General features: G+C 43.7%; 7 protein-coding genes and 1 pseudogene across 11 annotated transcripts; 4 read left to right on the forward strand and 4 right to left on the reverse strand.

The window, feature by feature from the left end:
• Positions 1-994: 994 nt before the first annotated feature.
• On the reverse strand, positions 995-2299 carry LOC137915223 (neuropeptide Y receptor type 4-2-like). Its single transcript, XM_068758664.1, has one exon. The coding sequence runs from the start codon at positions 2297-2299 to the stop codon at positions 995-997; it is 1305 nt and encodes a 434-aa protein (XP_068614765.1).
• A 2174-nt stretch (positions 2300-4473) lies between these two features.
• On the reverse strand, positions 4474-6709 carry msmb (microseminoprotein beta). The gene is made up of 4 exons (XM_068758675.1): positions 6701-6709; positions 5540-5645; positions 5280-5382; positions 4474-4611 (listed from the first exon to the last, which is right to left on the reverse strand). The coding sequence occupies exons 1-4, from the start codon at positions 6707-6709 to the stop codon at positions 4497-4499; spliced, it is 333 nt and encodes a 110-aa protein (XP_068614776.1). The 3' UTR covers positions 4474-4496.
• On the reverse strand, positions 6087-8617 carry LOC137915224 (sphingomyelin synthase-related protein 1-like). Its single transcript, XM_068758665.1, has 5 exons — positions 7998-8617; positions 7778-7873; positions 7595-7712; positions 7269-7419; positions 6087-7101 (listed from the first exon to the last, which is right to left on the reverse strand). Exons 1-5 carry the CDS (start codon positions 8615-8617, stop codon positions 6797-6799), a joined length of 1290 nt encoding a protein of 429 aa, XP_068614766.1. The 3' UTR covers positions 6087-6796.
• A 2146-nt stretch (positions 8618-10763) lies between these two features.
• Positions 10764-11793, forward strand: LOC137915216 (dual specificity protein phosphatase 13A-like; annotated as a pseudogene).
• On the forward strand, positions 11769-13415 carry LOC137915214 (dual specificity protein phosphatase 13A-like). 2 transcript variants are annotated; one of them, XR_011106438.1, is made up of 5 exons: positions 11770-11785; positions 12092-12279; positions 12368-12585; positions 12666-12938; positions 13110-13415. XR_011106438.1 is itself a non-coding variant. In XM_068758656.1 (4 exons), the coding sequence occupies exons 2-4, from the start codon at positions 12155-12157 to the stop codon at positions 12875-12877; spliced, it is 555 nt and encodes a 184-aa protein (XP_068614757.1). In that variant the 5' UTR covers positions 11769-11785; positions 12092-12154; the 3' UTR covers positions 12878-13415. The 2 variants fall into 2 exon arrangements, 1 of the variants encoding a protein (XP_068614757.1); XM_068758656.1 differs by having other exon boundaries at positions 11769-11785; positions 12666-13415.
• Positions 13416-13830: 415 nt separating this feature from the next.
• On the forward strand, positions 13831-14860 carry LOC137915230 (dual specificity phosphatase 29-like). Its single transcript, XM_068758674.1, has 3 exons — positions 13831-14149; positions 14229-14452; positions 14547-14860. The coding sequence occupies exons 1-3, from the start codon at positions 13971-13973 to the stop codon at positions 14792-14794; spliced, it is 651 nt and encodes a 216-aa protein (XP_068614775.1). The 5' UTR covers positions 13831-13970; the 3' UTR covers positions 14795-14860.
• A 165-nt stretch (positions 14861-15025) lies between these two features.
• On the reverse strand, positions 15026-21856 carry LOC137915229 (adenosine kinase-like). 4 transcript variants are annotated; one of them, XM_068758670.1, is made up of 11 exons: positions 21798-21856; positions 19868-19942; positions 18852-18905; positions 17601-17679; positions 17328-17500; positions 17139-17247; positions 16810-16980; positions 16691-16726; positions 16491-16605; positions 16294-16380; positions 15026-16181 (listed from the first exon to the last, which is right to left on the reverse strand). In XM_068758670.1, exons 1-11 carry the CDS (start codon positions 21854-21856, stop codon positions 16057-16059), a joined length of 1083 nt encoding a protein of 360 aa, XP_068614771.1. In that variant the 3' UTR covers positions 15026-16056. The 4 variants fall into 4 exon arrangements, with proteins under 4 accessions (XP_068614771.1, XP_068614770.1, XP_068614772.1 ...); XM_068758669.1 differs by having other exon boundaries at positions 21765-21856; XM_068758671.1 differs by lacking the exon at positions 21798-21856 and adding an exon at positions 21095-21132.
• A 989-nt stretch (positions 21857-22845) lies between these two features.
• On the forward strand, positions 22846-27643 carry LOC137915218 (AP-3 complex subunit mu-1-like). The gene is made up of 10 exons (XM_068758658.1): positions 22846-22884; positions 22984-23089; positions 23365-23677; positions 24494-24665; positions 24741-24878; positions 24989-25074; positions 25269-25402; positions 25650-25857; positions 25986-26130; positions 26343-27643. Exons 3-10 carry the CDS (start codon positions 23405-23407, stop codon positions 26441-26443), a joined length of 1257 nt encoding a protein of 418 aa, XP_068614759.1. The 5' UTR covers positions 22846-22884; positions 22984-23089; positions 23365-23404; the 3' UTR covers positions 26444-27643.
• Positions 27644-27825: the final 182 nt, after the last annotated feature.

The raw sequence follows: 27825 nt of genomic DNA on the forward strand, positions 1-27825 counted from the left end.
TTTACTGTATAATATATCTATGATAATTTTCCATATAACATTTGCCAGTTACATTAAAATGCAACATGCTCAAGGGGGGGGGGGGGGGGGGGTGTTCTGGTGACTGATGGCCATAGTAAAGTGACATCTTTAATACTTGCTGGAAAATACATTTTGACATGACACAGTCTGAAATGTAGGCGTTAATAAGAGTTCTTGTGAAGCTCCCCCAGTTTCAGAGTAGTGCATGCTGGGAAACTGCCACGCTGTCATGGCCAAAGAATGAGGCCATTGTTCATGTTACTAGGATTTGTGCCTTTTAACTTCCAACAAGTCAAAATGTCTGCTGTGAAACACACCTTTTTAGTGCCGATTATGAACACATTTGTTATGTTGTTCCATGGATTTGTTCAGTATCTTCACAATATGTAGCTTGCATCATAAACATGCATTTCCAACATTGTGAAATGAAACCGCAATTGTTGCTTTGTGCTGTACATTCCACAGCTTTGATTGACATCCACCAGAGCACATATGTCATCATTTCCTCTTCATGTGTTTCCTCTATACATAGTGTAACTAATGATGATGAATATATTTATTAGATAGAATGTTAGAGTACAAGTACAGTCAAACAGTAGCATGTATTACAGTACAAGTACAGTCAAACAGTAGCATGCATTACAGTACAAGTACAGTCAAACATCCTGTCTAAGAGGAGCATTTCAAAAAAGCCCTTGCGGTCTTGTTTCCGTTGAAAGTCCTTAGTACATAAATAAATGTATGCCATATAAATGCCATAGTTCATACTGTATTGAAGTATTCTGAAATAAAAGACAAATTCTTTTTAAACAGAGTCCTTCAATAATTCTGAATTACCTGTACTTCAATATAAAACGATTCAGCATTGCACTGCACACTTCACTTTAAACAATTCATTAAAAGCTGAACAAACAGCAGACGTCTACGCAATTACATTTTGAACACCAGTACAGTGAAGTTTGAAACATCAAAGTCACACAGAGCATCTCTTGCAGTTGACAGGCACAGAGGCTCGGGATACTTCCATGCGTACAGTGGAGATGGGGATGTGCTCGCATTCTTCTAGGGGGCTACAGCGACAGTGTAGGATCACGTCTCTCACCTCCTCCCGGAAGTTTGAGTTGAGGAAGCCGTAGACGACGGGGTTTATGCAGGTGGAGGACATGGCCAGCAGGTGGCAGAGGGAGAACAGCAGGTTGTGGTGGCAGATGGGCAGAGCCTCCCGGTTCCAGTCTGATACTATGTTGAAGATGGTGAGAGGCATCCAACAAAGAGCAAAGGCCGTTATGAGGGCGACCAGCATGATGCTGATTCGGCAACTATGGCTCATGCGCTGGCTCTCTAGAGTCCTGGCACGGTCCAGCATGTCTTTGCGATGACGAAGGTGCACAAACACTCGAACGTAACAGAGCAGAACCAGCAATAGCGGAGCAAAGTATTGGAAAAGCAGGAGCCACGTGGTGTAAGCGAGCATGTGCCGCTGGGATGGCCAGTGCTCCATACAGGCCTCCATATGGGGAGAGGAAGGGGTGTAAGAGAAGAGGGTGCCGTGTGGCTCTGGATATACAGATGTGTTTTTGTAAATGTTGGGAACAGGTAACGGTGGGGATGCATTAGGATAAGCCTGAGATTGAGGCAGGTCTGACATTAGGTTCGTGTAGGGCTCATTTGTGAGGACCTGAAAGGCCAAGAAAGGTGATGATGTCAAGCAGGCCAGAATCCAAATCAGGGCGAGCGCCATGTAGGCCTGAAGTATGCTTGGTCTCCAGCCAGAGGGGTTGATGATGAGCTGATGCCTTTCTAGAGCGATGAACACCAGTGACAGAACAGACACAGTCACAGACACACACTGGAGGAATGGCACCACTTGGCATAGCAGTGACCCAAACACCCAATAGTCCATTAGCGTGTATACGACAGTGAAGGGGAGGCAGAAGACACAAACCAGAATGTCGGAGAATGACAGGTTGCAAATGAAAAGGTTGGTGACGTTGACTTTTTCCCTGTGACGGGCAATAATGCAAATCAGGCCTATGTTACCCAGCAGCCCCAGCACCAGTGCAACGCTGTACAAGACTATCAGACAGGCTGTGAGGACAGGAGACATATGACATTTGTCATCATGACCCAGTACATGAAGGTCTGAGAGGAGATGGGTTTTATTCCCTGGATATTCCTGCTCTGACTCAGTACTGGTTCTCCTCTCCCCCCATGTGGAGCTGTTGAAGGGAAGAGGCAGAGCTGTTGTTGCCTGACTTCCGTAGCCACTCAAGGACATCTCACCAGGACTGGAGTGTCATCAGAACCCTCCATACCCAGCAATCTGAAAAGAGCAGAAAAGGAAATGAAATCTTGCCAAATATATATAAAATGTGTTTGACACATGAAAATGTCATCATGACTTGTGATTCTACTTTTACCCACGCTTGTGACATGGGAGTGTCAGTTTGATTCAGGCGGTCCTTCACTTTGATTCCAAATGAACTATCATTAAGATTTGGTTGTTCCAAATAATGGGTTTCAATGACTTTGTTCATTCTCTGAGTTTTTCCTCTCGTTGTCACCCTGAGTATTGACATTTGGACTTTTTAATAATCTTGGGTAGTACAAGAATTGTCCACTCATTGTAAGGTCAGTAGTTCTTGCCCCAACATGTGAGTTTATGATAAAAAATCTACAGAGCTGTTTTTTTTTTCTTCATCTATATGGCCCTGAGCTTAAACCAAATGAAATACGCAGTTGCACAGATTGGTTTCTGTTTTGATTTTCTTCTTCTTTATTTTCTCCTCTTTACCTAACTTAACCCATCTTATTCAAAAAAATAAATAATCTGATTTAAAAAAAGGCTCCTGTTTTGACAAATATACAATACATGATAAGGTGCCTTGAAGTTAAAGGAATGGCATTGCTAGAATCCCAAGTATGGATTATGGCTTTCTCCCCTGAGAAAAGAGAATCACAAAGAAAATGAGCCTGACATCGTCCTTTTACTAAACACACATGCAGATATCAATCGCATCACACTGCATCGATATTTACCTATTCTGTCAGTGTGTTGCGTGAGCCGCAGGAAGAATGTGCAACACTATTATTTATTCTGAAAGAATAAAAAGTCAAGCAAAAGTAATGCGATATGACACCACGGGATGCACAATGTGATCGTTCCCTTCTCGAGCTGCGTCTTCACACAATAAGGAACATCGAGGAGCAGCACCATTCTGTTCCTCATTTAGACTTTCTGTCCTCGTCTCTTTGGAGACAATATTCTAACAGTATACATTTGAGAATGGGAGTTCGTCTTTTGGGAATATCTGTTGTTGAAGAGGATGATGGCTGATTTTTATTTACGCACCTGTCAAGTTCAATTGGAATCAATTGGAATCTCAAATGTCTTCAACAGTAGCTTTAAATAACACTTTTAGTCACACTAAATTACTATTTTGTACCTTTTGTATCACTGCACAGTACTATGCAAATGTATTGCAAATTTTATTTTAATAGAAATTACGGCAAATGATTTTTGTTTTGAATGGAATTGAAGTGGTTTTTATAAATTTACTCACAAATATGTCCAACCTCGTATTCTCCTTTGAATATCAAATTCTATCCGGTCATATAAAATCTGTATCTGAGCAGATGCTAAGACCCATGCTGTTTAAAAAAAACAAATAATAATTTGTAAAAACCCTTTTAATTAACTCCATTCCACTTCCTGTCTATTGCTTTGAATTCACCACAAGCAAACATCTCTCTTGTCTTTCCTGTGGAAGAGCTGGACAACCTGAAATAATGATTCGAGCGTCAAAAAAAAATGCAGATCAGCTGCATATTTACATGATTTTCAGGTAAATAAAAAAAAAAAAAACCGTTTTTAATCTGAAATTGGATGCATGTTTCCAAATCTGCAAATAAGTAAGCCAATAGTGAAGGAACAATGTAGCACACAGCTTAAAAGTGAACATTTGATGATCATTACTGAAGGTCAAAAATACTCACGTGCTTCACGGGGCGTGTGGAATGTCCCTGTGATGCTGAGACAATGATGCTCTGAACAGGTGAGAGTCCACAGAGAGGAGAGGCAGAGCGGAGATTTACAACAACCACAGCGTTTCTGCCAGGCAGCCCAACGATTACTGGGCGGCTGAGCCTTTAAAGCGCCAGAGACCCTCGGCTCTGAGCTCTGCTGTCACACCGTGTGGACGTTTATCACATCATGAGAATCACAGCTGTTGTCTGGGCTGTTGTGGAGACTCAAAACAGGCGAAATAAAACAAAGCAGATGCCTGTTTCATTTAAAAAAACATTTTTTGGAAACTTTTGAATATGACAAGACAACGTGAAAGGAAGATTTAATGTTTGTTTATTGGCAATTTACCACATCAAAAACTGGTTAATGAAACACAAACTCCAAAAAGGCCTACGGCCTGATCGGACCGCAGCTGTGCCTGACATGCGGAGGCGACGTTAAAGTACGCTCAGACTGGCTCACACTCTTTAGTCTTGTCTGACTTCATCACCACCTGGGCAGAGCAGGCCTCTTTATCCACAACCAGCTCACACTCCTCAGGAACTTCTGTTTGTTCAGGAATCCTGAGAGGAAAAGCATATTACTCCAATGATCCTCAGAGAATGGTTTCATATTCAATATGCACTAAAGTGGAGCCTTTCTTGACCGCTTTGTCTGTAATCGGGTCGCAGGTAGTGGCAATGGGCGAGGGGCAGGGCACACCCTGGGCAAGCTGCCAGGTCCTCGCAGGGCCACATATAGACAGACAATTATTTACACACACATTCACACCTATGGACAATTTAGTGTAACCAACTCGAATGTAGTCCCTTAATTAAATAATAATAATAATAATAATAATAATAGGCTTTATTTATATAGCACTTTTTTAGAAATAAAATTCACAAAGTGCTTTTACAGACAATAAAAAAATAAACATGAACCATACAAACATTCATCAATGCAAAACAGATTTTTAAAAGCAACAGTGGCGTCAAGGCACAATTGATGAGACGAGGTACCCAGCAAGAACCATAAAATAATAAAACAATGTTAAATAAAATTAATTAAAATTAAAATTAAAAAATAAAATAAAATAAATTAAAATAAATGAAAAGTAATTAAAACAGAGGACTCCATCAATTAAAAGCCAGTCTATATAAATAGGTTTTCAGAAGTGTTTTAAAAGAAGTTCCAGAATCTGCAAGCTGTATATTGTGGATTGTTCGAGAATAAAAAAGATGCTACGTACGTGCTGCAGCAGTGTGTGCCCTCCTCAGAACAGAAGCACTCTGCGCAGTCTTTCTCCCATTCAGAGCCAAAATCGTGATGTTTTCCATCTTGATCCACACATCCTGAAATAAACCATCAGGAGCCATGTATCCCTTTTAGCAATCTGAGGTATATTTCTTATAGGTGTGGTTTTGTCAGACATTACAAAACCACCTGCTGGTGTTAAGTACCCAACTCCACGGTGTACAGAAAATTCCACTTATTGTCACGGCAACTCACCTTTTGGGGGGCTTTTCAAATCGTTCACCACTAACTCTTTGAAGTAGCAGGATGAGTGACACAAAGCAACCAGTCCAAGCAGGCAAACAATTACAGGAAGAGAAGCCTGCAAAGCGAAAGAGACATCTATAAAATCCACCCGGACTATATTATATTTCATAAAAAACAAAAGTTCTTCCACAGTTTTTTAGTCTATAGATTCTACATGAATTTTGTCCACAAAATGAAATACACATAAAATACGCACCATCCTCAGATGTGACTTGGTTTACAGGGAACAAATGTGTGTGTGTGTGTGTGTGTGTGTGTGCGAGAGAGAGATCTCTGTATTGAGGGCTATTTATTAAGGTGTGCCCCCCTTATCTTTATCGCTAGGATTTCAGCACATATTTGTTTAAGGCGGCGGACAGCAGCATGTTTGTGGGTAAGGTGATAATCACTTTTAAAAAGGCACACCTCATTGACTCATAACTTTTCATGCCCATGAAAGATATATGTTCTTAGTATACACTCACAAGAAAGCTGGAATTGTTATATTTTTCCTCTTTATTTAAAAAAATGCAAAAAGAAACACTTTGGTAAAAAAGCAGCAAAGGAAAGGGTTTGTAATATAAAAACTTTTCCTCATCTGTAAACGTATTATTGAGACAAATGACAGAAATAGATCACTTGTATCGCAAAAATAAAATAGAAACAGCAGAATAATTAGTTTGGACCAAGCATGGCATCGTAAACAATTAATCTTTGTTCTGTGCAACAGAAGAAAACTTCCATCAACTAAATCTTCAAGATAAACCAGAACCATGAATATAATAATTTATAACGATCTATTCACAAAATGGAAAAACGCAACACAATAATAATAACATTGAAGATATAACAAAATTAAAGGGCCGAGTGGCAAAACTGAACAAAAAAATACATGTTCAGATATTTGGCTTAGAGTTTAGGCAGCTATAAAATCCTAGTGATGTCATCAAACATAACAAAGCTGCAAAGAGCGTTCAGTAAAAGCACGGAAAGAAAAATTTACCAAAGACGACCAAATTAGTTTTTTTCCAACAGGGGGCGAAATGTTTTCCTGTTGACACAACACCCACATTAATTTTATATTGCTTAAAGGAATATCTCAGCATTGGAAAACAATAAGAAGATTGATACCACTTCCATGTTTGTACGCCAACACGCGAGAGAAAATAAAACACAAACGTCCAGGCTTTAACACTAACACACATTTGCAGCTTCCGATCTTTTGCTTCATCCAATCAGAGCTTTCATGAAGGCCGGTTTGCTGAAGGGCCAGTGGTACTGGTTGGGGACGGGTCCATTCACGTTACACTCGAAGAAGGAGAACATGGGGAACCATATGCGTGCCCTCCGGCTGTGCTGGTAGGCGCGGGTGTTGGCCAAGGTGTGGTAGTAGAGGAAGAGGCGGGTGGTGATGTAGAAGGCGATGAACACATCGATGGAGTAATGCTCGTGAGCCGCCAGAATGAAGAAAATACCAAACAGGTTCAATACCCAGGAAATGGTGTGAATCAGATTCCAGGTTCGTGGAGTGTCTGCGGGTGAAAGGAAGAAATGAGGAATTGACTCCTCACTTTTTTTTTTTTTATCTTTGCTGAGAAACATATAGATAAATGTCAGCGTTATCCGTTTAACAGAAGCCACGCCATACTCTTAAAACCATATTGTGTAGTTGAAGGCAAACAAAAGTATTGATCCTCACATTCGGTTACAAAGAAATTAAGCAGGGTGATGACGACGGTGTGTCCACTGAACATGTAGTCTCCACATGTTTGGACGCCGGTCAGCGTCATCCCAAATCCGCTCCAGATCGCCAGCGCCCTCTGAATCTTTGCAAACGTATCGCCGTACGTCTGGGGAACGAAACACAAGCAGAGAGTCACAGTCAACAGAAGACAGAAAACACGTCCCGCACTGCCAGCGACATCAAGAACGACGGAGTAGCTCAACTTGAAAATGTCAACCCATGTCTAATCTGACAAAATGTGTGTGTGCGTGCGTGTGTGTGTGCGTGTGCGTGCGTCCCACCTTGCTGGCACACTGCAGGTGCTGCCCAGGCACAGAGAGCGAGGTGACAAACATTGTGCAACACCGAAGCAAAAACACGGTTCCCATCAAACAGCACAGACGCCTGAAGACGATGGACCTGGAAACGGAGACAAACGCTCGCCGCTCATTACGGGGCCGAGCTGGAACCGTGCGCCGCCGTACCTGTGCTTGTGAAGGAGCAGGATCACCAAGAACATGTAACACAGGACGATGCCACAGGCTTCGGCCATTGCAAAAGCCCAAGGGATTCTGGGAACGCTGCCAAAGTACAAAACGTGCTTTTGAGTTTCTGGGTTCCGTACGGCCGACGGGAGACTGTTAAGATGAACCTCCCACTCTATCGGGTAACGGTTTAACGTGCGCTACGAGCACGCATGTGTACCTGTCCAAGAATATGTCGGGCAGCGGCGGGTACGTCCTCATATCGGGGACTCGCTCGTGTACGATGACCATGACGAAAGACGTGAATCCGACCACCAGGAACACGTACACGGCGCTGAGGACGGTCTTCCACACCTCTGGGTCCAACCGGCCAGCCAGGCGCCGCCTGCACCTCCCGTTGGAGCCGGCGTGACACGGCGGCGCCTCTGGAACCCGCCCACATTTGGCACCGTTCCTCAGCCGTAGCTCAATCCCGTCACAGGAGCGTTCACGTCCGTCGCCCCGCCCGTCTGCTCCCTCACAGCCGCACGCGTCGCCAGCGACGAGCGGAACCCCGACACGGAGGCCGATCGCAGGCCGGAGACCCAGGGCCCGCAGCTGGGCCCGGTTGCGTCTCTGGAGTCGGAGCAGGGCTGAGGTCATCCTCTTGATGTCTCCCAGTACGGCGAGCCCCAGCGGGGCGCCGCGCAGGTCGGCTTCGGTCAGAGAGAGGAGGCCGAGGCCGTCCAGGCGATGCTGGCCGCACAGCAAGTCTTCATACTCGCCGAAGCCTTCGTCCCGCAGCCACTGGGCGACCTCCCGATGACCCCAGGCACTCACAGCGCCCTCTGGAGGCGGCATGACGCTGCGGACACAGACACGCACACCATTAAAGAGGACAGCACCACTCCCAGTTTTAAACTAACTCAATACAGCCCTCTAGTGGCCACATTGATTACATCATCCAGTCGCTCTGAACTGGTAAGCAACGTATGATATTGATTAGTAGTTGATTGTAAGGCACTATCAACAGTTACTTTGATAATCAATAAATAATTTAGTGGCTTTTGACGACACGCAGAATATCCTTGGGTTAAAATGTCAAAGTTTGTCTCCTGAAAAATATGACTGACATTTTTGACTGATAATTAAACAGTTAAATAATATGCAGACCCAAAATCGCCAATAAAATAACTTTTCCTCAAGAAATATCAACACTCTGACTCCCTGCTTCTGCACTAAGAGACTCTATTACTGCCTCCATTCTCTACTGTGGAGGTCGCCTGACCTTGTTAGTGTGTTCTTGCACTGCAGACTACACACTAGCATTCTAGCAATGTGACTGCGCATACAAAAGAAACTTGCTTCACGAGGTAAACCAAGACAAACCCGGCCAGAGTTCGAGCGTCCTCCTCTATTCCATATCGTCTCATTACCATCCAGGGTCTACCGTAAACAAGCAGAGACAGCTCCGCTCACATCCTGTTGACCCTCTGATCAGATCGCCGCAGCCCGACTCGCCCGGCTGCTCCAAAGGTCTCCAAGCCTCAACCAGGCGGCTGCTCTGCTGTTGCCTGCTGAATGCGAGCCTGACTGGACAGGAGATAGAAAGCTGATCGTCAGCAGCTTTCAGTTATCAGTGAGATAGGAGAGCAAGATGCATGGGGAGAGCTGCTCGGACTATTAATATTCGGTATTAATAACTGCTCATGTGCCACTAGCAGCTAACCAGCGTCTGGTTCTTTGATCTTCTATTTCCTCAAAGCTGAACTGAAACATTTGGCGATGCTGCTTTTACGTCGTTTTCTTTTCCTTTTTTTTTTTACATTTGTAGTACTCATACTTTATTTATTGCAACATTTACTATTTGTTAAATACATTTATTGTTTTCTAGTTTAAAAATAAAAATGCATATAAAGCGTCGTATTTAACATTCCCAATGTTTTTCCGCTTTTCTTTTATCTCTCACGTGTAACACACGTTGAACAACACGCCAAACGTGTGAATGATTGATTTAGATTAAATAGAAGGGTATTTTACATTTTCCCCAGTAAGCTTAGGGTGGTCATGAACGGATCACCTCACCTCAGTGAGAGAGATAATATATCACATTTATATGATTATGTGGAAAATGTGGTTCTTCAAGTAAAGATAAGAAGGAAAAAGTAAAAGAAAGTAGATTTAATCGGTTTAAACTAGACTTTAAAAGTATATATCAGCAAAAACGTAAGTTCTCTTACCAAAGAAATCTCCTGTCACTGCGCCGTCAGGGTGTGGATGCCTGGACGGGATTTCTCAACTTCTTGACGGCCAAAACCAGGCAACACCAAACAGGAAGAAACAACGACAGACGTGAAGAAGAGCCACAGACCAGGAGCAGGGCGAGTGCTTCAAGCACACTGCCACCTAGTGGCCACAATACAAACTACCAGAGGCCAGGAGCAGGGCGAGTGCTTCAAGCACACTGCCACCTACTGGCCACAATACAAACTACCAGAGGCCAGGAGCAGGGCCAGTGCTTCCAGCACACTGCCACCTAGTGGCCACAATACAAACTACCAGAGGCCAGTAGCAAGGTCAGTGTGTTTCGAAGAATGAAGAGAATTATGATAAATGATATATTCATTTTGTTCCGTTTAAAAAAAATAATGGTGAGCAGGGAAATGTGACTTGGAAATAAAAATGTTGATTAAGCAATGTTGAATGTTTTTCTTGATCCACCCCAGAAAAAGGAATTACTTCTTCTTCTTTTTTTTGATGGATTACTTGATTTGCATTTACTTGAAATAAAAATCATTGGCCAGAGTTTATTTTTAACTTGTAACTAATATAGTTCTAAACAAGTTCCCATGACTTTGACTATGAGTTTATTCCAAACTGCACCACCTGTTTTTGCCTGTCACAGCTTGAGCGACGCAGCAGTCACAGCAAAGGGAACCAACAGCAGCGTGACTAAGATTGATGGGGGGGAAATATAATAACATAATAACATCCTGTGAACTTTGAAATGTCTGAGAGAAAAGCGACCCCGGGTGCAGAACAAGAGCAGGAAGAAGAGAGCTCATGTGCAAGGAAAGTACCGTCTCTCCAGGAGCTGGAGGACGTTTTACATTCACCATTACAATGAAGAAATGAAATGAAATGAAATGAAATGCTTTTATTAATCATCATCTGCTGACACACACAATGAAATAGAATTTTCACCCTTTGATACACACGGAGAGGGAGTAGGGTGAAGGCGCCGCCGTGGTCGGCGCACCTGGAGCTGTTTGCGGGGACGGTGCCTTGCTCAAGGGCACCTCGGCAGTGCTCTGGAGGCAGACTGGCCCCTCTCCAGTCACCAGCCCACACACCACATCCCACCAGAGCTGGGACTCGAACCGGGGAAGCAGTGGACTTCTCCGCTTCCCAGCCCAGGAGTGGCCAAACCTCTATCTGGGAGACATGAAAGCATCCTGTGCCTTATTGATAGTCACATATCTGTCTGCATTGCTATGTATGCATACATTTATGTAAGGTTCAAGTCTCACAACAAGTTTGGGCTCTGGCAGCAGGTTTGGGCTCTGACAGCAGGGAACCACTCACGTGTTAAATGCAGCACATGGAAAAATATGCTGCCAGGAAAGCGACAACTTTTACGGAACCACAGTGAAATACTTCGGTGGCCCAGCCAATGATCTGCCGACATTTGACCTTTCAGCTTTCTTCTACCCTGCTGCTGATTTCATTCAGCAGGCTTTGATGTCAGGAGGTACAGTAGAGCCTCCCGCACATTACCAGAGGAAACGTAGAAGCGCGATGCATTTTCTTTGTGTGTTTTTTTACGATTTCCAGGGAAGGTGTTTGCTCGCTGTGCTGTGGGTGTGAGTCGCTCAGCTGCCTTGGTTCTGGCCTACCTGATGATTCATCAGCACCACAGTCTTCTGTCCTCGACACAACTTGTGCAGCAAAAACGTTGGATCTTCCCAAACAGGGGCTTCCTGAAGCAACTAACGGCTCTGGACCAAAAGCCGCAGGACAAAGTGCAGAGTGAATAACCTACGACATAAATCCATGATTTCTGTTCTTCCAGTCGGGTGGAGTTTATGTATCATTCTGTTTGTGCAAACTGCACAGCTTTGTCCATCATTCATTCCGAGGCTCATTTCCCTCCAATGTAATGTGACCGGTGACAGAAGGGGTTCTTGCGTGAATGAATGAATCAACCAATGCAATGGCCATGATAAATAACTGAACTCATTTAACTCAGAGGGCTAATTTTGGAGCCTAGCGACATTTTAACAGCCACCTGCTGCCGTCTCTCTCTCTCTCTCTCTCGCTCTCTGAGCTGCTCAGACTGAAAGGCACAGAAATCAGGAACGGTGTTGAAATCTGTTGGAGGAGCGCTCTGTATGCAGAATGTCTGGGAGCGACCAGCAACAGGACCTGGCGCTCATCAAAGAGCTCGAGCTCATCTTGGACTCCTGCACACTCGAGCTCACGCCAGTGGATGAAGTCTGGCCCGAGCTCTACATAGGAAATGTGTGAGTCTCTCACATTTCTGGATTCTATTGCTACGGTGAGCTCTTTGAGAGGAAAATGACGTTTGCTTTTGTGTTACATGTTTTGCAGAGCTGTTGCACAAAATAGAAAGACATTAAATAAAATAGGCATCACTCATGTCCTGAATGCGGCACACTCCAAGCAGGGCAGTGTCGGCAATCAGAGTTTTTATGGGCCCACTTGTGTTTACTTTGGCATCCCAGCAGAGGATTCAGACTCCTTTGACCTTAGTCAGTACTTCAGACCTGCAGCCGACTTCATACACAAAGCCTTGAAGAGCAAAGAAGGTACAGTACATGAATAAGATGCCCATAATTATTCCTTCAACAAGCTTGTAATCTTGTACATCCTCCATGCTGCCCCACAGGAAAGGTGTTGGTGCATTGCATCATGGGAGTGAGTCGATCAGTGACTTTGGTCCTGGCTTACTTGATGCTGAAGCAGCGTCTCTCCCTGAAAGACGCTTTGAGGCAAATTGCTCAGAAACGAGCCATTTACCCAAATCAGAATTTCCTGTCTCTCCTTCTCAAACTGGACCGACGTCTTACTCTCAGACGGAGATTGTGTTTCCTGCTCTGACATCGCTTTACTGTCCGTGTTTTACACGCCGCTATAAGCAGGTTGGATGATTGCGTGTGATGTAAGTAGTGTTTGATGCTGATGAGCAAATCTTAATTTCTTCATGTAACTGTCGTAAATATTTCTACACTTTATTACTTAAAGGCCTTTTATATTTGAAAAATAATTGGTGTATTTTATTTACATATATTCTAACCTCTAAATTTAAACCGGAGTGTCTTAATTGTTTCAGCCCACTGATATTTACGGAGCAGGCAGGTCACAGAGGAGGACAGCGAACACATGCCCTTCCTGAGGAGAACACCTCAGAATCCCTGAGATATGCTGAATGCGACGTTTTACTACATCTCCACAAATACCAGACAAATGTATCCACACATGACTGACATTCATAAAATGACTGGAACACAAGAAGCCACTTAAACTACACTGTTTATTTGTTTCTTGCATTTTGGCCATTTGGCAACTCGATCTTTTGATTTTGTTTCCGTGGTTACGTGGTTGGCTGTAAATAAAAAAAAGAACTGTTAAAGTGTCAGATCTGACCTACTCTTAGTTTTCTTTCAACAATTCTGAATGTTTAATTTGCAGATAACCGTATTTATTTAGTGTTCTGACTGGCTTGCAGTCCTGTCATAATCAGCATTTTTTCTTTTGAAAGCGTAAACTTTGCGGAACGTGTACATAATAGTATTTATGAAACCTGGCCGAAATGTCAGAAGCACTCTTCTCAAGATTCAGCATATTTCTGTACTGTAAACACTGATCTTCATGTGACAGGAAGTGCAGTCTACAATTCCATGTCCTGACAGGAATAGCTACAGAGAAAGTTGTGTGTGTGTGTGTGTGTGTGTGTGTGTGCGCACACGCCTGCATGTCTTTGTGTCGTGTGTGTGAGCATGTGATGTTGATGTCAGATGTTGTAGACCAGCTGCCTAAAAATATCACTTTAAACATGGAGCCAGAGGCCAGAGCAGTGTGAGACCAGTGTGTTTCAGCCATACAGCTTGCTGTGAAGGTCTCTCTCTCTTGCTCTCTCTCTGCTACCTTCTGTGATCCTACTGAGAACTGATTTGTGTGTGTGATCTGAGCCATGTCCTCCGGTGTGGTGAAGTCCAGGAGCAGGAACCCGTACACAGCGGTGCGGGCGGACCCCAACAGTGACTACAGCACACCAGGAACATTAGATCTGGAACAGATGTTCTGGACTGGCTCTGGAGCCACGTTTGCTCATATCAACCAGGTCTGGCCCAGCGTCTACATCGGGGATGAGTGAGTAGATGCACACAGGGGGGGGCTACAGGAGTCCAAATCCACGATGGCTTCTTCATATCGAACCTGTGTGTTGCAGGAAAACAGCTCTGGAGCGCCCTGGGCTGAAGAAGCTGGGCATTACACATGTCCTGAACGCAGCAGAGGGAACATGGAACAATGTGCTGACTGGTGCTGAATATTACAGGGACATGGACATGCAGTACTACGGTGTAGAGGCTGATGACAAACCCAGCTTTAACATCTCCCAGTACTTCTGCCCTGCGGCCCAGTTCATCCACGAGGCTCTGAGTCAACCGCAGAGTAAGTCCTGGAGGTCAAAGCCTGTGATGGAGGTCTTTGCATCACTGCTACGTTTAGAATGAATCTGCCTCTTTGTTCTTCATCTGGTCCCCAGACAAGGTGCTGGTCCACTGCGTGATGGGCCGTAGCAGGTCAGCAACTCTGGTGTTGGCGTACCTGATGATGAGACGGGACTTATCTGTGGTGGAAGCCATTGAGCGTGTGCGGCAGCACCGCTGCATTCTGCCTAATCACGGCTTCCTGAAACAGCTCCGAGCCCTGGACATAACATTACAAGAGGAGAGGCTGAGGCAAAAGAGGCGACCGCACGACCAGCAATCCACGAAGAAAACAGGCCAATGATTCCTGTCATTGATCTAAATGTATCCAAGGTGTCTGAAAATGTTCCTTAAAGGTATTTTCTGCAGATTTTGTAGCAGTTTCTGTTTGAGGTGATTATTTTTTGATTGGTCTTCTTCTGTACAATTATGCTGTAAACGTCATCCATTTTTGAGGGTGAGCATTGACACCTTTGCAATATTTCTGATCTAAATTCAAAGTTACCATTATTATGAAATTAATTTAAATCAAGTCTTTGCAGTTGCACATTTTATTGTGAATTTTCAGCATCTTCTTTCCAACATCATGATTGTAAGAGAAACCAAAAACAACAACAAAAGAACATACATAAAGGCTCTTACAGAAGGAAAATGTGCATCAGTCAAGTTTCAAGCAAGTCTTGTAGCATTTAGAAATAACACACATTCTTCTTTATTCATGATTCTTAGATTCAAGTATTATGCAAACCACAAAATGACAGTTAACTAAACTGGATTCATAGGTTTGGCCTCCCCAACTCGGGAGCGTGAAGGCAGGATAGAAACATGCACTTAAATGAAACACCGTCTTTCATGCCTGGCCTTAATTACATTTCATCCAAAAATCTAAATTTATGATAAGAAATAATGTATATATTTAAAACATGTTAAAACAAGTCACAAATGCATATTCCAATGCAGTATGCAAATTCTTTAGTCGTCAGCTATTCAGTCTCTTGTGCTTTGAGGGGAGAAACTTGTCAAGACACACGCAGAGCAGAGGTGGACAGGAAGCCGGACTGTGTTAGAACCGAAATGCATGTAGAAAAGAAACATTTTATCTGCAATCCCCTTTAGATCCTCTTTTTTAAAGCAAACAGCACATAATGTGGTGTCATCATTGCGTTTCCGTGATCGTAAGGGAAATAAATGCTCCTTTGGCACTTGGCTCCGTTCCTACTGGTCCAGAGTTGATAACTTAGGGACCTTTCACAAGGTCAAAAGATTTAATGAAAGAAACACAGACCGTTTCTGGGAGAATAAAAATGATGTTAGGAGGAAACATCAGAAGCTGGAAAGCATGAGCAACCTCAGCGGCTGCTGCTGCAGGTTGACAGGCCATCCCACATACCCTGAAATCATTTGTGTGTTTGGGTAAATACAGCACTCTGATTTGGGTTGGATGAGATGGACGGACTGCTAATTTAAAAAGAAAAAGCTACATAAAAGGTAGGATTTAAAGAAAATATTTGAAATCATTGCTTTGTTGTGTACAGGATTCAGGATTCAGGACTTTCCTGAGAATCCTCAGTTGAAGTCTGGTTTCTCTGGGAAGGTGCAACCCGCCCGTCTGATGATGACGTTGGCAGCGTAGTGTGCCGCGTTCACGCACTGATCCAGCGGGTTGTCCTTTACGAGTTCAGACAAAAAACCTGCGAGGCAACAAGGACACTTTAGCAGGAATCCACAGAAAAATACGGAAAGTAACAAGCAACTTTTAAGTGTACGAAATGAAAAAAACAAACAAAAAGGGGATCGTCTTACCTCCCACGAAGGCATCGCCTGCACCGTTTGTGTCAACAATATCCTTGGGGTCTATCTTTAGTACAGGGAATGTCTCAATCTTGCCCTCTGAACAGGGACAAGACAGAATATTATACTTCTACGAGGTGAAAGGGGACAGAGACTCATATGCAAAATAATAATATAACATAATAACACAATATAATAGAAGGTCTTACTTTGGGCAATCGTCGTCTCATCCTTCCCCTGAGTAATAACCACAATCCTTGGTCTCTTTTTGTTTACTTTAGCCAAAGCCTGGGCCTTTTTGGCAATTTCCTTAATGTCCGTCGTCTGCAGACAAAACACACAACCAAGATGATAATGCACAAAACGCGTGATACAATAAAGCAAATGTGAATACCGCCAATCCACTCGCCTCGAAGTTCTGCTCTTTAGCAAAGGCTGCCGCCTCCTGGGAAACAAAAAGAAACCGATGACACAATTACGTGTGGGCAACACAATCAGAAGACTGTACAGATGGACGATTTGCCTTACGGTCTCATTGCCGAACAGGACATCGACATAAGGCAGGACCTGCATGAGGTTGTCCTTGAAGGCCACGCAGATGAAGGGCGCCGAGAGATTCAGGCAGAACAGCTTGTTCGTTTCAGCTGCATGCTTGGCCACTTTCAGGATGGACTCCAGAGAGACGGTCAGGAAGAAGCCCTGGTAGCAAACCGCGACACCGGGTCACCAATCATCGATCACTGATGGCTGTGATGAATCACTCGAAGTGAAGCCTTGAGCAGAAACTACCCGAGCCCGTCAGGGACATTGTCCCGTTTGTCCTCTGCTGCTTCCGACACAGACAAACTACGACTCACAGCGATATAGTAGACGCGAGCCTTTTCCACCAGCTTCCAGTTTTCTTCCAGATCTAGATGTTTCTCCTTCTCATAGCAGTTAGCAGCAGCTAGATTAGCCACCAGAGACCTGGTCGGAGGGAAGGGGAAACAGACCCGATGACTTGTATGCAGATCTTTACACGCTGTAGCCATAACTCTCTCACCAACCTGTTATCTCCGGTGATGCAGGCCGCGCACGTCCCTGTGGGCTCTTTATCTTGTTCGTAGTAGTGGGCGTCGACGCGGGCTTCCTTCGCCTTCTGCTTCAGGATCTCGCCGAACTTGTCTTTGCCGATGCAGCCAAAGAACGTGCCGACGTTACGGGGTTCTTGGATCATCCACTGCAATGACAGGCGCCCCGAAAGTGAAACGGCCCCACTCGCCGAAGGGGCGCCGAGACGACAGCGCAGCAGCGACTGGGCCTGCGTGCCGAAGTCTGACCTGAGCAACCTTTACGGAGTTCTGCGTGGCTCCTCCAGCGTGGTACTCAACTTTGAACTTCTTCACAAACTCCTCGAATCTGCGCAAAGAGACATGCATGAATTATGGTCATCCTGTAAATATAAACCAGATTAGATAGTAACATAATTTTATTTTTTACATTTTTTTGTGTGCACCATGTGTGCTGCAGATTTCTTCTTCTCATGCAGTAATTTTTATTGGATGTCTCCACAAACATGTACTCTGGTTGCCGTTACTTTCCTCATCCACAGTTGGGCTGGAATTTCTAAGGCATATTAATTCCAGACAGTCTTGCAGAACTCGCATGACAAGTAATTCTATTTGAACTTCCAGTTCAACACACACTACGGCAGAAGCTGCATTTTGATGTTGCGCTTAAGGCAAAAGCAGCTCTAACCCCCCCCCATTATAGTCCATTAAAGCAGCCACATCAGCCCACACACATGCGTTCGTGTGGTTGATGGGCGTGTCAGAGACAGAATCGGGGCCGACTGAAACGCTCGCTTTTTCTTTGTCCCTTTTAGCACCCAAGCAGTATAACTAAAAGGTTTGGACCTGCATGTGGCCTTCATACTGTACATAACAAATCAGCAATGGCTTCATGATTAATGCCCCTCTAGCCACTGACACATGGAACCGTGGTCCACCCTACAGCTGGGAATCAATGCGAGTCCTAATGCTAGACCTGAGATACCTGAAATCATTAGTGATTGGAAACCACTGCAGCTGCCATTTTAATGCAAACACCTGGCTGCGTCAAACATCAGTAATCCTCACCTGGTGTTAATGTGAATATCTGACATTATAGAACTCACTGGCGCTGTGAAAACAGATGTTGCTGCTGGAAACGTGAATTCTACTGTCAAAATACATGCGTGCAATCTAGTAATGCTCGACTGCCTTATCGCTTGCTCTGAAATGTTTGCTTTCTTGTTGCAGAGGGACTGGGAGTAGAAGTGTCCCGGTTCGCTATTGGACCGAGACTGGCTGCGTCCTGGATTCTGCCGCTCTGCCATTGGTTATCTATTAAGGAGCGGAGGTCAATCAGGCTGATTTCTGGTGCACGCCTGCTTTGACCGGTCCTCTCCGGAGCAGAGGACGCCCGACTTACACACGATCCGAGCCATGTTCTCTTTCCTCAGTGCACACAGACTACAATCCCTGCCTTCAGATGTCTGAGAGGTTCAGCCTGTGCTCTACAGGAAATGTGGCGATGCACAAGGCTCATACAATGCTTTGTGCGTGTCCTCTGCCAGGATCTGGTCATTCGGCTTCAAACTGTACCTGCAAAATAACAGACAAAAGACGTTTTCATTTTCTGCAAGCCTTGTCACCATAACAATAAAACTGCTAATGTATATTTCACTGAAGTCTAGACCACGCTGCTAAAAAAGACATATGAAATAAGAATCTAGATTATGCTTATGCTGACAAAATGATGGCGCTGTCTCAGGAGCTCCCTCATAATGGAGAATGTGCACAATCTAATCATTAAACCACTTAATCAAAGGCTTTACGTACGACCAAACAACAATATTATGCTGATCAATAATGAGAAACAGAATGTAGTGTCTGTGAAAGTCAAACATGTACTCTGGACATGAGAGTCTGGATTAGAAACACGTTTGATTGGCTTGTTTTTAGCTCTATTCCTAGAATTTACGCAAGGGGTTTGGAGAATGGACTCTGAGCCGGAATCCCTTGCCCTGGTCAACCCTGAGTGACGGAGCTTGGACAGAGCAGGACGCGTCAGGTCTGTCTGTGTTGGTTTCTGCTGAAGAGTCCGTCAGCGTAGAGAAATATACAGGTCAAGTGTAAATGATTAGTACCCCACAGATATTAATCAATGATTTTAGAGCCCCGTGGCTTTAAATGGCGACTCACATATAAGCCTTAGCAACTGTTATATAACATTAACCGATGGCCAAAGAAGAAGATAAATCAGCTAGAACAGTCCAGAGAGCATAAATGCACAGCCGTACGGGCCTGACAGACGATCAGTCCTCTGTGCTGCTTTGATCATGAATCTCCACTGATCTATTGGTCAGCCCATCACTGACATCCTCATATACCACTGGATCGGAGTTTTGGAGATTTTACAGCAGCAAAAAGACACTTGGTTTAACATAAATAAATAATATTTTTGGTTAAATAATGTTTTTTTTTATATATAAAGAAATAAGTGCTGCAACGTTGGTTACACTACAAATGAATAGTATAATGATGGCTTCTGTCCTTTGACATACTTATCCAAGAATTCTTTGTCTACGACAGCAGAGATGTCCAGAAGGGGGTTTCCCATCCCAAAGAGCGAGTTAGGGCTGGAAAAAAAAAGACAAAGAGTTAAAATGTGAAACTCAACTAGAACGCTAACCTTGTTATCTTCCATGATTATCTGTGTTCATTTTTTCACATGGTCAGAGTGACTGTAATGAGGGGGCAAATTTAGCAGAGCCCATGCTGTAATGTCTTTATGTCCTAAAGGCAAACAATTGGTGCAAGTTCAAGCTTCAAACCGCTCGGTTCAAAGTACGGAGAGCCCTACTTGCAGCTCAATGTCAAAGGGCATGATTCACGGACACAGAAATGAACATCTGCTGATTCCACTTAGTGGTGGAATAAATAACGACCAGACTTGACCCTTATTTGTTCCCAGTCCACAGTTTTGTTTCCATGCGACTTCACTCGCATGAACTTAAAAACAGACAGGAATAAAAGCAGAAGTAGTATGCCTGAGAGGCTCAGTATGGAAACATGCACGATATTATAAACAAATACTGCAAAAAAAAAGAAAAGAATCCAGCCAGCAGCGTAGACAAACTGAGTCCTGCATGTTATGTAACGGGGAGGGAACATCATGACAGCAGTGTGCCGTCTCCAAGTAGGCTGTTCAATACCGAGCCAAGTTTAGGAAACTATTGGAAATTATAGGCTTGCAATGTCCAAAAAAAAAAACACGTTACTTTAAATCACCAGAGTGACATTTCCACTACTGGAGCCAAATGAAACGAGGCCGCTCCTAAAAAAGGTGCATCGGCTGTGTGTCAATGAACAATTCCCGTTCCTCTGGAATTTTGACTTGCAGTGAAACGCATGCAGCCAGTGGGTCGGTCTGAAGCGTTTCCCTTTCTGCAAGCATGCCCTGTGCTAATACTGCAGAAACACCAAGTGACCCCGGTGCACCCTGGTGCACCCTGGTGCAGTCACCACTTTTTAACGTGCTCATGTTTGATGGCAAGACAAAATGCAAATTCCTCTGGAAAAGAAAATTCCTCGCATACGGAGCAACAGAAGGCATTTCAAAACGAATGAGCGTCAGCTTATCTCCCACCAGATAAAATGCATTAAAACAAGCCGCAACAGAGACCAATTGTTCTTTTTTTAAAATAAATTCCCTGATTGGCACTGATGGGCTTGTGCAGCCAATGAAACGGAACCAGGACGCAGGGCTCCCTTTAAGCGCGTTCCCTTACCTCAGAGACGACATGGCGTGCTGCTCTGTGCTACTCTGTGTAGCTGCTAGACACTGACGGACCTGTTGATCAACTTCCTCGCAAAGAGCTTTGCATTTTTAAATGTCACAATTTCAGCTCAGCGTGTGGCAGATCCATCCCCCCCCCCCCCCTGCAAAAACAACTCCTCCTGCTTGGAGCGCACTGATTGGATGCATCTGAAGGAGGGCGGGCCAAGCCGGTCCGCCTCAGTCTTCTGATTGGCTCGTATCGCCCGTTGAAAACTCGCATCGTTGTGCAGCGACGTTAGATCGTGAGCAGAATACTAATAAGTGATGTGCGATACTTCCGATCAATTCAGGCTGGTATCACCGATACCCATATTTATTGTTATTACTTTGCAATTTATTTTAATACGCGCGTGCACAATGACAGATCAGTCAAACTCAAATCTCACGCGTCAAGTGTTTCTTTTTGCGGCGGATTGATGATTAAGTTTAAATTAGATTAGAGTTATATATTAGTTAACGGAAGAGATAACAGCGGGGCTTTCAGTAAACTCGACACTTATAATGCGTCCAGGTAAAGACTAATCGCAAGAAGCGACGTGCACGCGTTCCTGCTTTCACGCACTCAGGAGAAGGTCGCTTCGCAAAAGAGATTCTTTTCTTGTTTATTAACTTCCGGTCACCTTAATCTCGATTGAATCTCTTTCTCTGGAGACTCCGTCTTCTCCTCCTCCGAGAGTTTTTGTTTCTTTGCTTGCGGTTCTTCTGAAGCCATGATTAAACTCTGCGCGGCGTCGTCGCCTTCACCGGCACCGAAACGCGGTGGGCTTTTAGCAAATAAAAAAACCCTCAGGGTTGCCTGGCAGGCAGCAACAGCGCCCTCTGCCCCGAGTCCCCCCCCCTACATATCTCCACCACCGATCAATAACCTTACATTAATAACCTTTGACGGAAAGTATCACCACGTATTGAGTGACACGTTAAGCAGTTGCCTTACAGAAGTGTAATAATTAAATTGTAAGCAAATAACCGAATGACAACTAAAGTTGTCTATAACAGTGTAGGAAAGGTGACACCACTTTTGCATCAGTGGTGTAATTTATTTTTGCATCAGTGGTGTAATTTATTTTAGATTAATTGTTAGTTTGTACTGGCGGTGTAAAATCATTTTATTTTTGTTTTTCTAATGTTACGTTGCATCAATTGAGTAATTTAATATTGGTTTTATTTTTATTTGTATTGTTAAATTTGTATTGTTAATTGTGGATGATTTATGTACGAAGGACTTTCAACGGAAACAAGACCGCAAGGGCTTTTTTGAAATGCTCCTCTTAGACAGGATGTTTGACTTTATTTGTACTGTAATACATGCTACTGTGTGACTGTACTTGTACTCTAACATTCTATCTAATAAATATATTCATCATCATCATCAGGCTGTTCTGATATTGTATCAATAAAAGCATATTGAGGCTACAATACATTCAGTCTGTTGCTAGGTGCACTCTTTTTTGCTAACTTATGTAATTTCCTTCCGGTATGCAGAACCTGCCTTTTCACGTTGTTTTGATTTCACAGTCTGCTCATTTTTATTTCATTTTTTTAAAATTCGTTTTGTGAAGGCACAATTTGTGTTATCATGCACGAACCACGTTTTCATTCTTACAATTCCACGTTGCCTTATACTTGTCGCCTGCAAGAGCAGTATCAGGGCAAATAAATTATTTACACGGAGATTAGCTGCCCACATTTGTTGCCTGTTTAGAAAGAGTGAAACTTTTCTCTGACACAGTATCAACCCAGGTAACACTCGGATTACTAGTTATTGACACCGTAAGGATTATAATTTGATACTATATCGGTAGGAACGACGTTATTCTTGATTCGTTGATCTATTTTCAGGGTTCCGGTGTGTTTACGTTTGCCCAAATCTACAGGCGTTCTCAGCTGACTTCTCGCCATAGTGGGACCATCAAATATTCCTGCTCTCATCAACCGCATTTGACAGGTAAACACTTTGATCTTCCGTGAAGCTTCTGACTCGCGTTTATTGATACTTTCGCAGTAAAATGCAGATTTAAGTTAAAGCTGTTCGAAGTTTTGTGATTTCTAACCAGCCAACAAAAAGTACTGCAGTTCGGGTTTGAAGTTAGTTCTGTACTTACATTATGGCTGGTTGGTTTTAATTTTGGGTACAATCAAATCATTTCCAAGGTGTCCAAGTTTTTTAAAAGTTTTTTTTAAACTTTCATCTCTCTATCTTCCTGTCTTACTCAATAACAGAGCACTCGTAAACAACAGCCACGTCATTGCTGCAGCTGAGATGATCCACAGTTTATTCCTGATTAATCACTTGGGAGACATCTTCCTGGAGAAACACTGGAAGAGTGTTATCAGCCGGCGTGTGTGTGATTACTTTATCGATGCGAAGGAGAAGGCAGCGGACCCAGAAAATGTCCCCCCTGTCCTGCAGACTTCTCATCACCATCTCATCAGTATATACAGGGACAAGCTGTTCTTCATTGCTGTCATTCAGACTGAAGTCCCTCCGCTGTTTGTCATTGAGTTTCTGCACAGAGTGGCAGACACATTTCAGGTGTGTTTAAACTCTGTGCTCACTGTGATAAAAAAAAAAAAAAAAAAACATTCTCCATAAACAGATTGTAAATTTCAGTTCAAACGTGACATTGGCACCTGAGGGGATTAGATTTCCCGTCCCCCCAAACTGGTTTTGCAATGCTGAAGACAAAGAATGTACATATTTAATCTTAATAAAAGATACAGAGAGGAAATTATCTTATTTATTTAGTAGATTGTGAATTTTTCCCAAGTCGCACAATTTGCAGTTAGAGGAATATTCCATTTTCCAAGCAAGTGCAAATATTGCTGTAGCTCCCGGTGTGTTCTCAAGATACATGAACTGAGTAACTGCAGGACGCCGCCCAGGCTTTCATGATACAATGTAATTACGCAAATAATTATTTTAGTGTTTGCGTGAATAGAAGTCATTATTCCGTATTACATTCTAATATTGGTATACACACACACACACACACATTTATTGTATATATTGTGTGTGTGCAGTTGCGGCACAGTGTCTTCTCGTAATGAAAGGCACAAAAGAGATGGAGGCGCTTCCTACACCTGTACTTACAGCTTGTATCGCGTTTCACTACATGAAGTAAAGTGTTTAAAGTTTAAAACACAATACACATAAAAGAATACGATAATCTGTGTGTACCGGCTGCAGAAACCGACTGAACATGAACATTGTACATGCTCCATATATTTGGTATCTAGTATAGAAATATATGATACATCTTTGACCTTGGATTTCCTGCAACAACACTTTCTTTTTTTTTTTGTATACGCCAGTCTAGTCTCGAGTGAAATGGATGTTGTGTGTTGACAGGACTACTTTGGCGAGTGCTCAGAAGGTGTGATCAACGACAATGTGGTGACCGTGTACGAGCTGCTAGAGGAGATGCTGGACAACGGCTTTCCGCTTGCAACGGAGTCCAACATCCTGAAGGAGATGATCAGGCCTCCCACTATCCTGCGATCAGTTGTTAATACACTTACAGGTAATCTTGGGAGGAGGAGGGGGGGGGGGGGGGCAAGAAAAACCCATACGTGATGTTTTTGTGTGTGTCTTTCAGGAGGGAGTAATGTTGGGGACACATTGCCAACAGGTCAATTGTCCAATGTCCCATGGAGGCGAGCTGAAGTTAAATACACCAATAACGAGGCGTATTTTGATGTGATCGAGGAAGTAGATGCCATCCTTGACAAATCGGGTACGAATAACCAACTGTTTTATCACAACGATACAAAAGTGATGACGTATTGATTGCGTATTTGGATCTTGCTCACGGCGCTCACAGCGCCTTCAATCTGTGTCATTCAGGCACAACCGTATTTGCAGAGATCCAGGGTGCCATCGAGGCCTGTGTGAGGCTCACTGGGATGCCTGATCTGACGCTGTCCTTTATGGTGGGTGCTGTTCCCTGTCATGTTAACTATATGCACCATACCATATTTTGTTATTACCTTTTAAAGGGAGGACAAGCTGTGTCTTCAATCTCTGTCTTTTTCACATTTTGTCTCCAGAAGTTAACACAGAGAGCTCCGTTTAACTGCTGACTGCACTCGTGCTTTTCTGCTTTCGTGTCTGCCCTCCATGACAGAATTCCCGTCTCCTCGATGACGTGAGCTTCCATCCTTGTGTGCGCTTTAAGCGCTGGGAGTCGGAGCGCGTCCTCTCCTTCGTCCCGCCAGATGGGAACTTCACGCTCATGACCTATCATGTCAGCGCTCAAAAGTAAGCACGTCTGTGCGTCTCCTTTCTAAACCAGTCAAATTCAGACAGCAGGTGTGCCCGCCGTGATCTCGGAGTCAGCGTCTCCTCCCAACAGTGACTTCTTTGTCCTGCTATTTTCTTTTGGGTTTCAGGAATGTCTGAAAATTGTGGTTTAGTTTCGGCGACAGGCCTCATTTGTTGTCTTGTAAACACAAGGTGTCTGCTGTCTGACCGCTAACTGGTTGCCGTCGTCTGTCCCGCTCCTCAGTCTCGTGGCCATTCCAGTGTACGTGAAGCAAAGCATTAGTTTCTTTGAGACGGGACCTTCCGGCCGCCTTGACCTCACAATAGGACCCAAGCAGACCACGGGGAAGGCGGTGGAGGGGTTAAAGGTCACCGTCCACATGCCCAAAGCCGTGCTGTCCGCCAACCTGACAGCCACGCAGGGAAATTACACCTACGACCTTGCTACCAAGGTAACGCACTCGCTACAAGGCTGCCCTAAGCAGTAATATAGCATTATAAATCTTCTTCATGTTTTTTAGCGACCAAACAGAAAGCGTTTTATTGTCCTTGCTGGGATAACCGCTGATGATTATGGCAGGTATTAGTTTGGGACATTGGGAAGCTGAACCCCCAGAAGCTTCCTAACTTGCGAGGGACGCTGACCACACAGGCGGGAGCCCCGAAACCCGAAGATAACCCCGCTCTTAACATTGAATTCAAGATACAGCAGCTGGCCATATCAGGTAATCCCCACAGTATGACCTTAAAGTAAATTTGAAGCAGAACCCCCCCCCCCAAATCTAACACGTCTGTCCTTGTGGGCCCACTCGGTCTCTCCGGGCCTGTTCTCGAGGCTGCAATGGTTAAATAATGTTTGTAGTGATGCTGTTTGGTTGGAAAGGGTCAGAGGGGATGTTGTATTTCTAGTCTCCACTCCGTTTTGCTTCTCCCACAGGTCTTAAGGTGAGTCGTCTGGACATGTTTGGAGAGAAGTACAAGCCTTTTAAAGGAGTCAAATATCTGACGAAAGCTGGGAAGTTCCAAGTGCGGACCTGAGCAATGAGGAGTGAACCATTCTGTATGCCAAATAGGGGGCGGCGTTACCACACGCTGGTTCAGCTTCCAGATCAGTCTTATGTATGCAGTATATTTATCCAAAGTGTAATTCACTAACAATTCAATTCAATTTAACAGTTATTTATTAATTGTTTGGAATTAAATGTACACTGGGGTGTATTTGTGGCCTGTAAAGGGAAGCCTTAATAATCAGCGTGACCTTGTACAAGCGCTATTCTTCTCTGTCCAGTTTGAATGTGCAGCATTGTGTGCATCATGCTGGTGTAGATTCTCAGTCATCTTCTAGGTCATAGTAATGCTTGAGGTCGCATCTGAAGCAAATGGACTTCTGTTTAGGGTTTGAATTTGTTTTTTTTGTTTTTATCTCTGATCCAAGTAAGAGAGAGAGAGAAGGCTTCTTCAGTTTGGCCTGACTGGGTGGGATGTGCAAGAATTCCATTGTTATGTTCAATCGAGTGGGTTTCCATTGTGCTTTTGACTCAGCTATTAAGGCGTGGCCTTAACAAGCCCGAAATTATTACCCCGGGCAAATTTTGACTTAATTACTTTTATTCAACTGGAAAGTTTTTTTTTCTTGATTGGAAATGCCACCGGCGTCTCCCAGAAGATAATAAAGGTGCTGCACACGAGGCATCACTGAGGGCAAATATATTTCTCAGCTTTTATTTACATTTGAAAATGTAACTCTAATTCCATTCCTTTTTCCTTTGGAAGTGCTCGTGAACATTTTTTCTCGTCTTTCTTTTCATCACCAAAACACACAATCAAACACCCATGTATGTAATTCTTCATATTTATTTGTTTTTGAAAAATCTAACCTTGTTTCGACTTCCTGAATAAGTGCCTTGTGTCCTAGTGCGGGTATTTTTCTACACAGTCGCTCTTTAATCTAGACATGTGACAGGTAAAGTTAATGCGCTTTGTGAAGCACCCCGCAGCACATGATGTGTTCTTCTGAAGACCTGAGGTACATCTTGAAAATGTGTCTGAGGTCTGACTTTGCGATGATGAATGACTCTAAAGCAGCACATAGAAATCTATTAAGATCCTCCTATAATCTTCAATCGGTACAAGATTTGCACGATCAACTCTCCACATGGGAAATACGACTTAAAGCTGTTGTATGACATTGAATCTGTATTCCAGCACGTAAAGTGTCTTATTAAATCTTTAACATTGTGTGTTTGTGTGTACTTTATAATTTAAGCAATGCTGGAGCGATGACTGTCGACTGGTAGGTCTTTGGGTCAGGGTGAAACCACTTTTAATAACGTTGGTTAACGTGATCTGGAGCCACAAGAATGTCATTTGTCTGATATTCTGGTTCACTAAACGGAAGTAATTTACTGCATTTAACACGA

The sequence above is a fragment of the Brachionichthys hirsutus genome, unplaced genomic scaffold (assembly GCF_040956055.1).
Source record: "Brachionichthys hirsutus isolate HB-005 unplaced genomic scaffold, CSIRO-AGI_Bhir_v1 contig_794, whole genome shotgun sequence".
NCBI classification, from domain to species: Eukaryota; Metazoa; Chordata; class Actinopteri; order Lophiiformes; family Brachionichthyidae; genus Brachionichthys; species Brachionichthys hirsutus.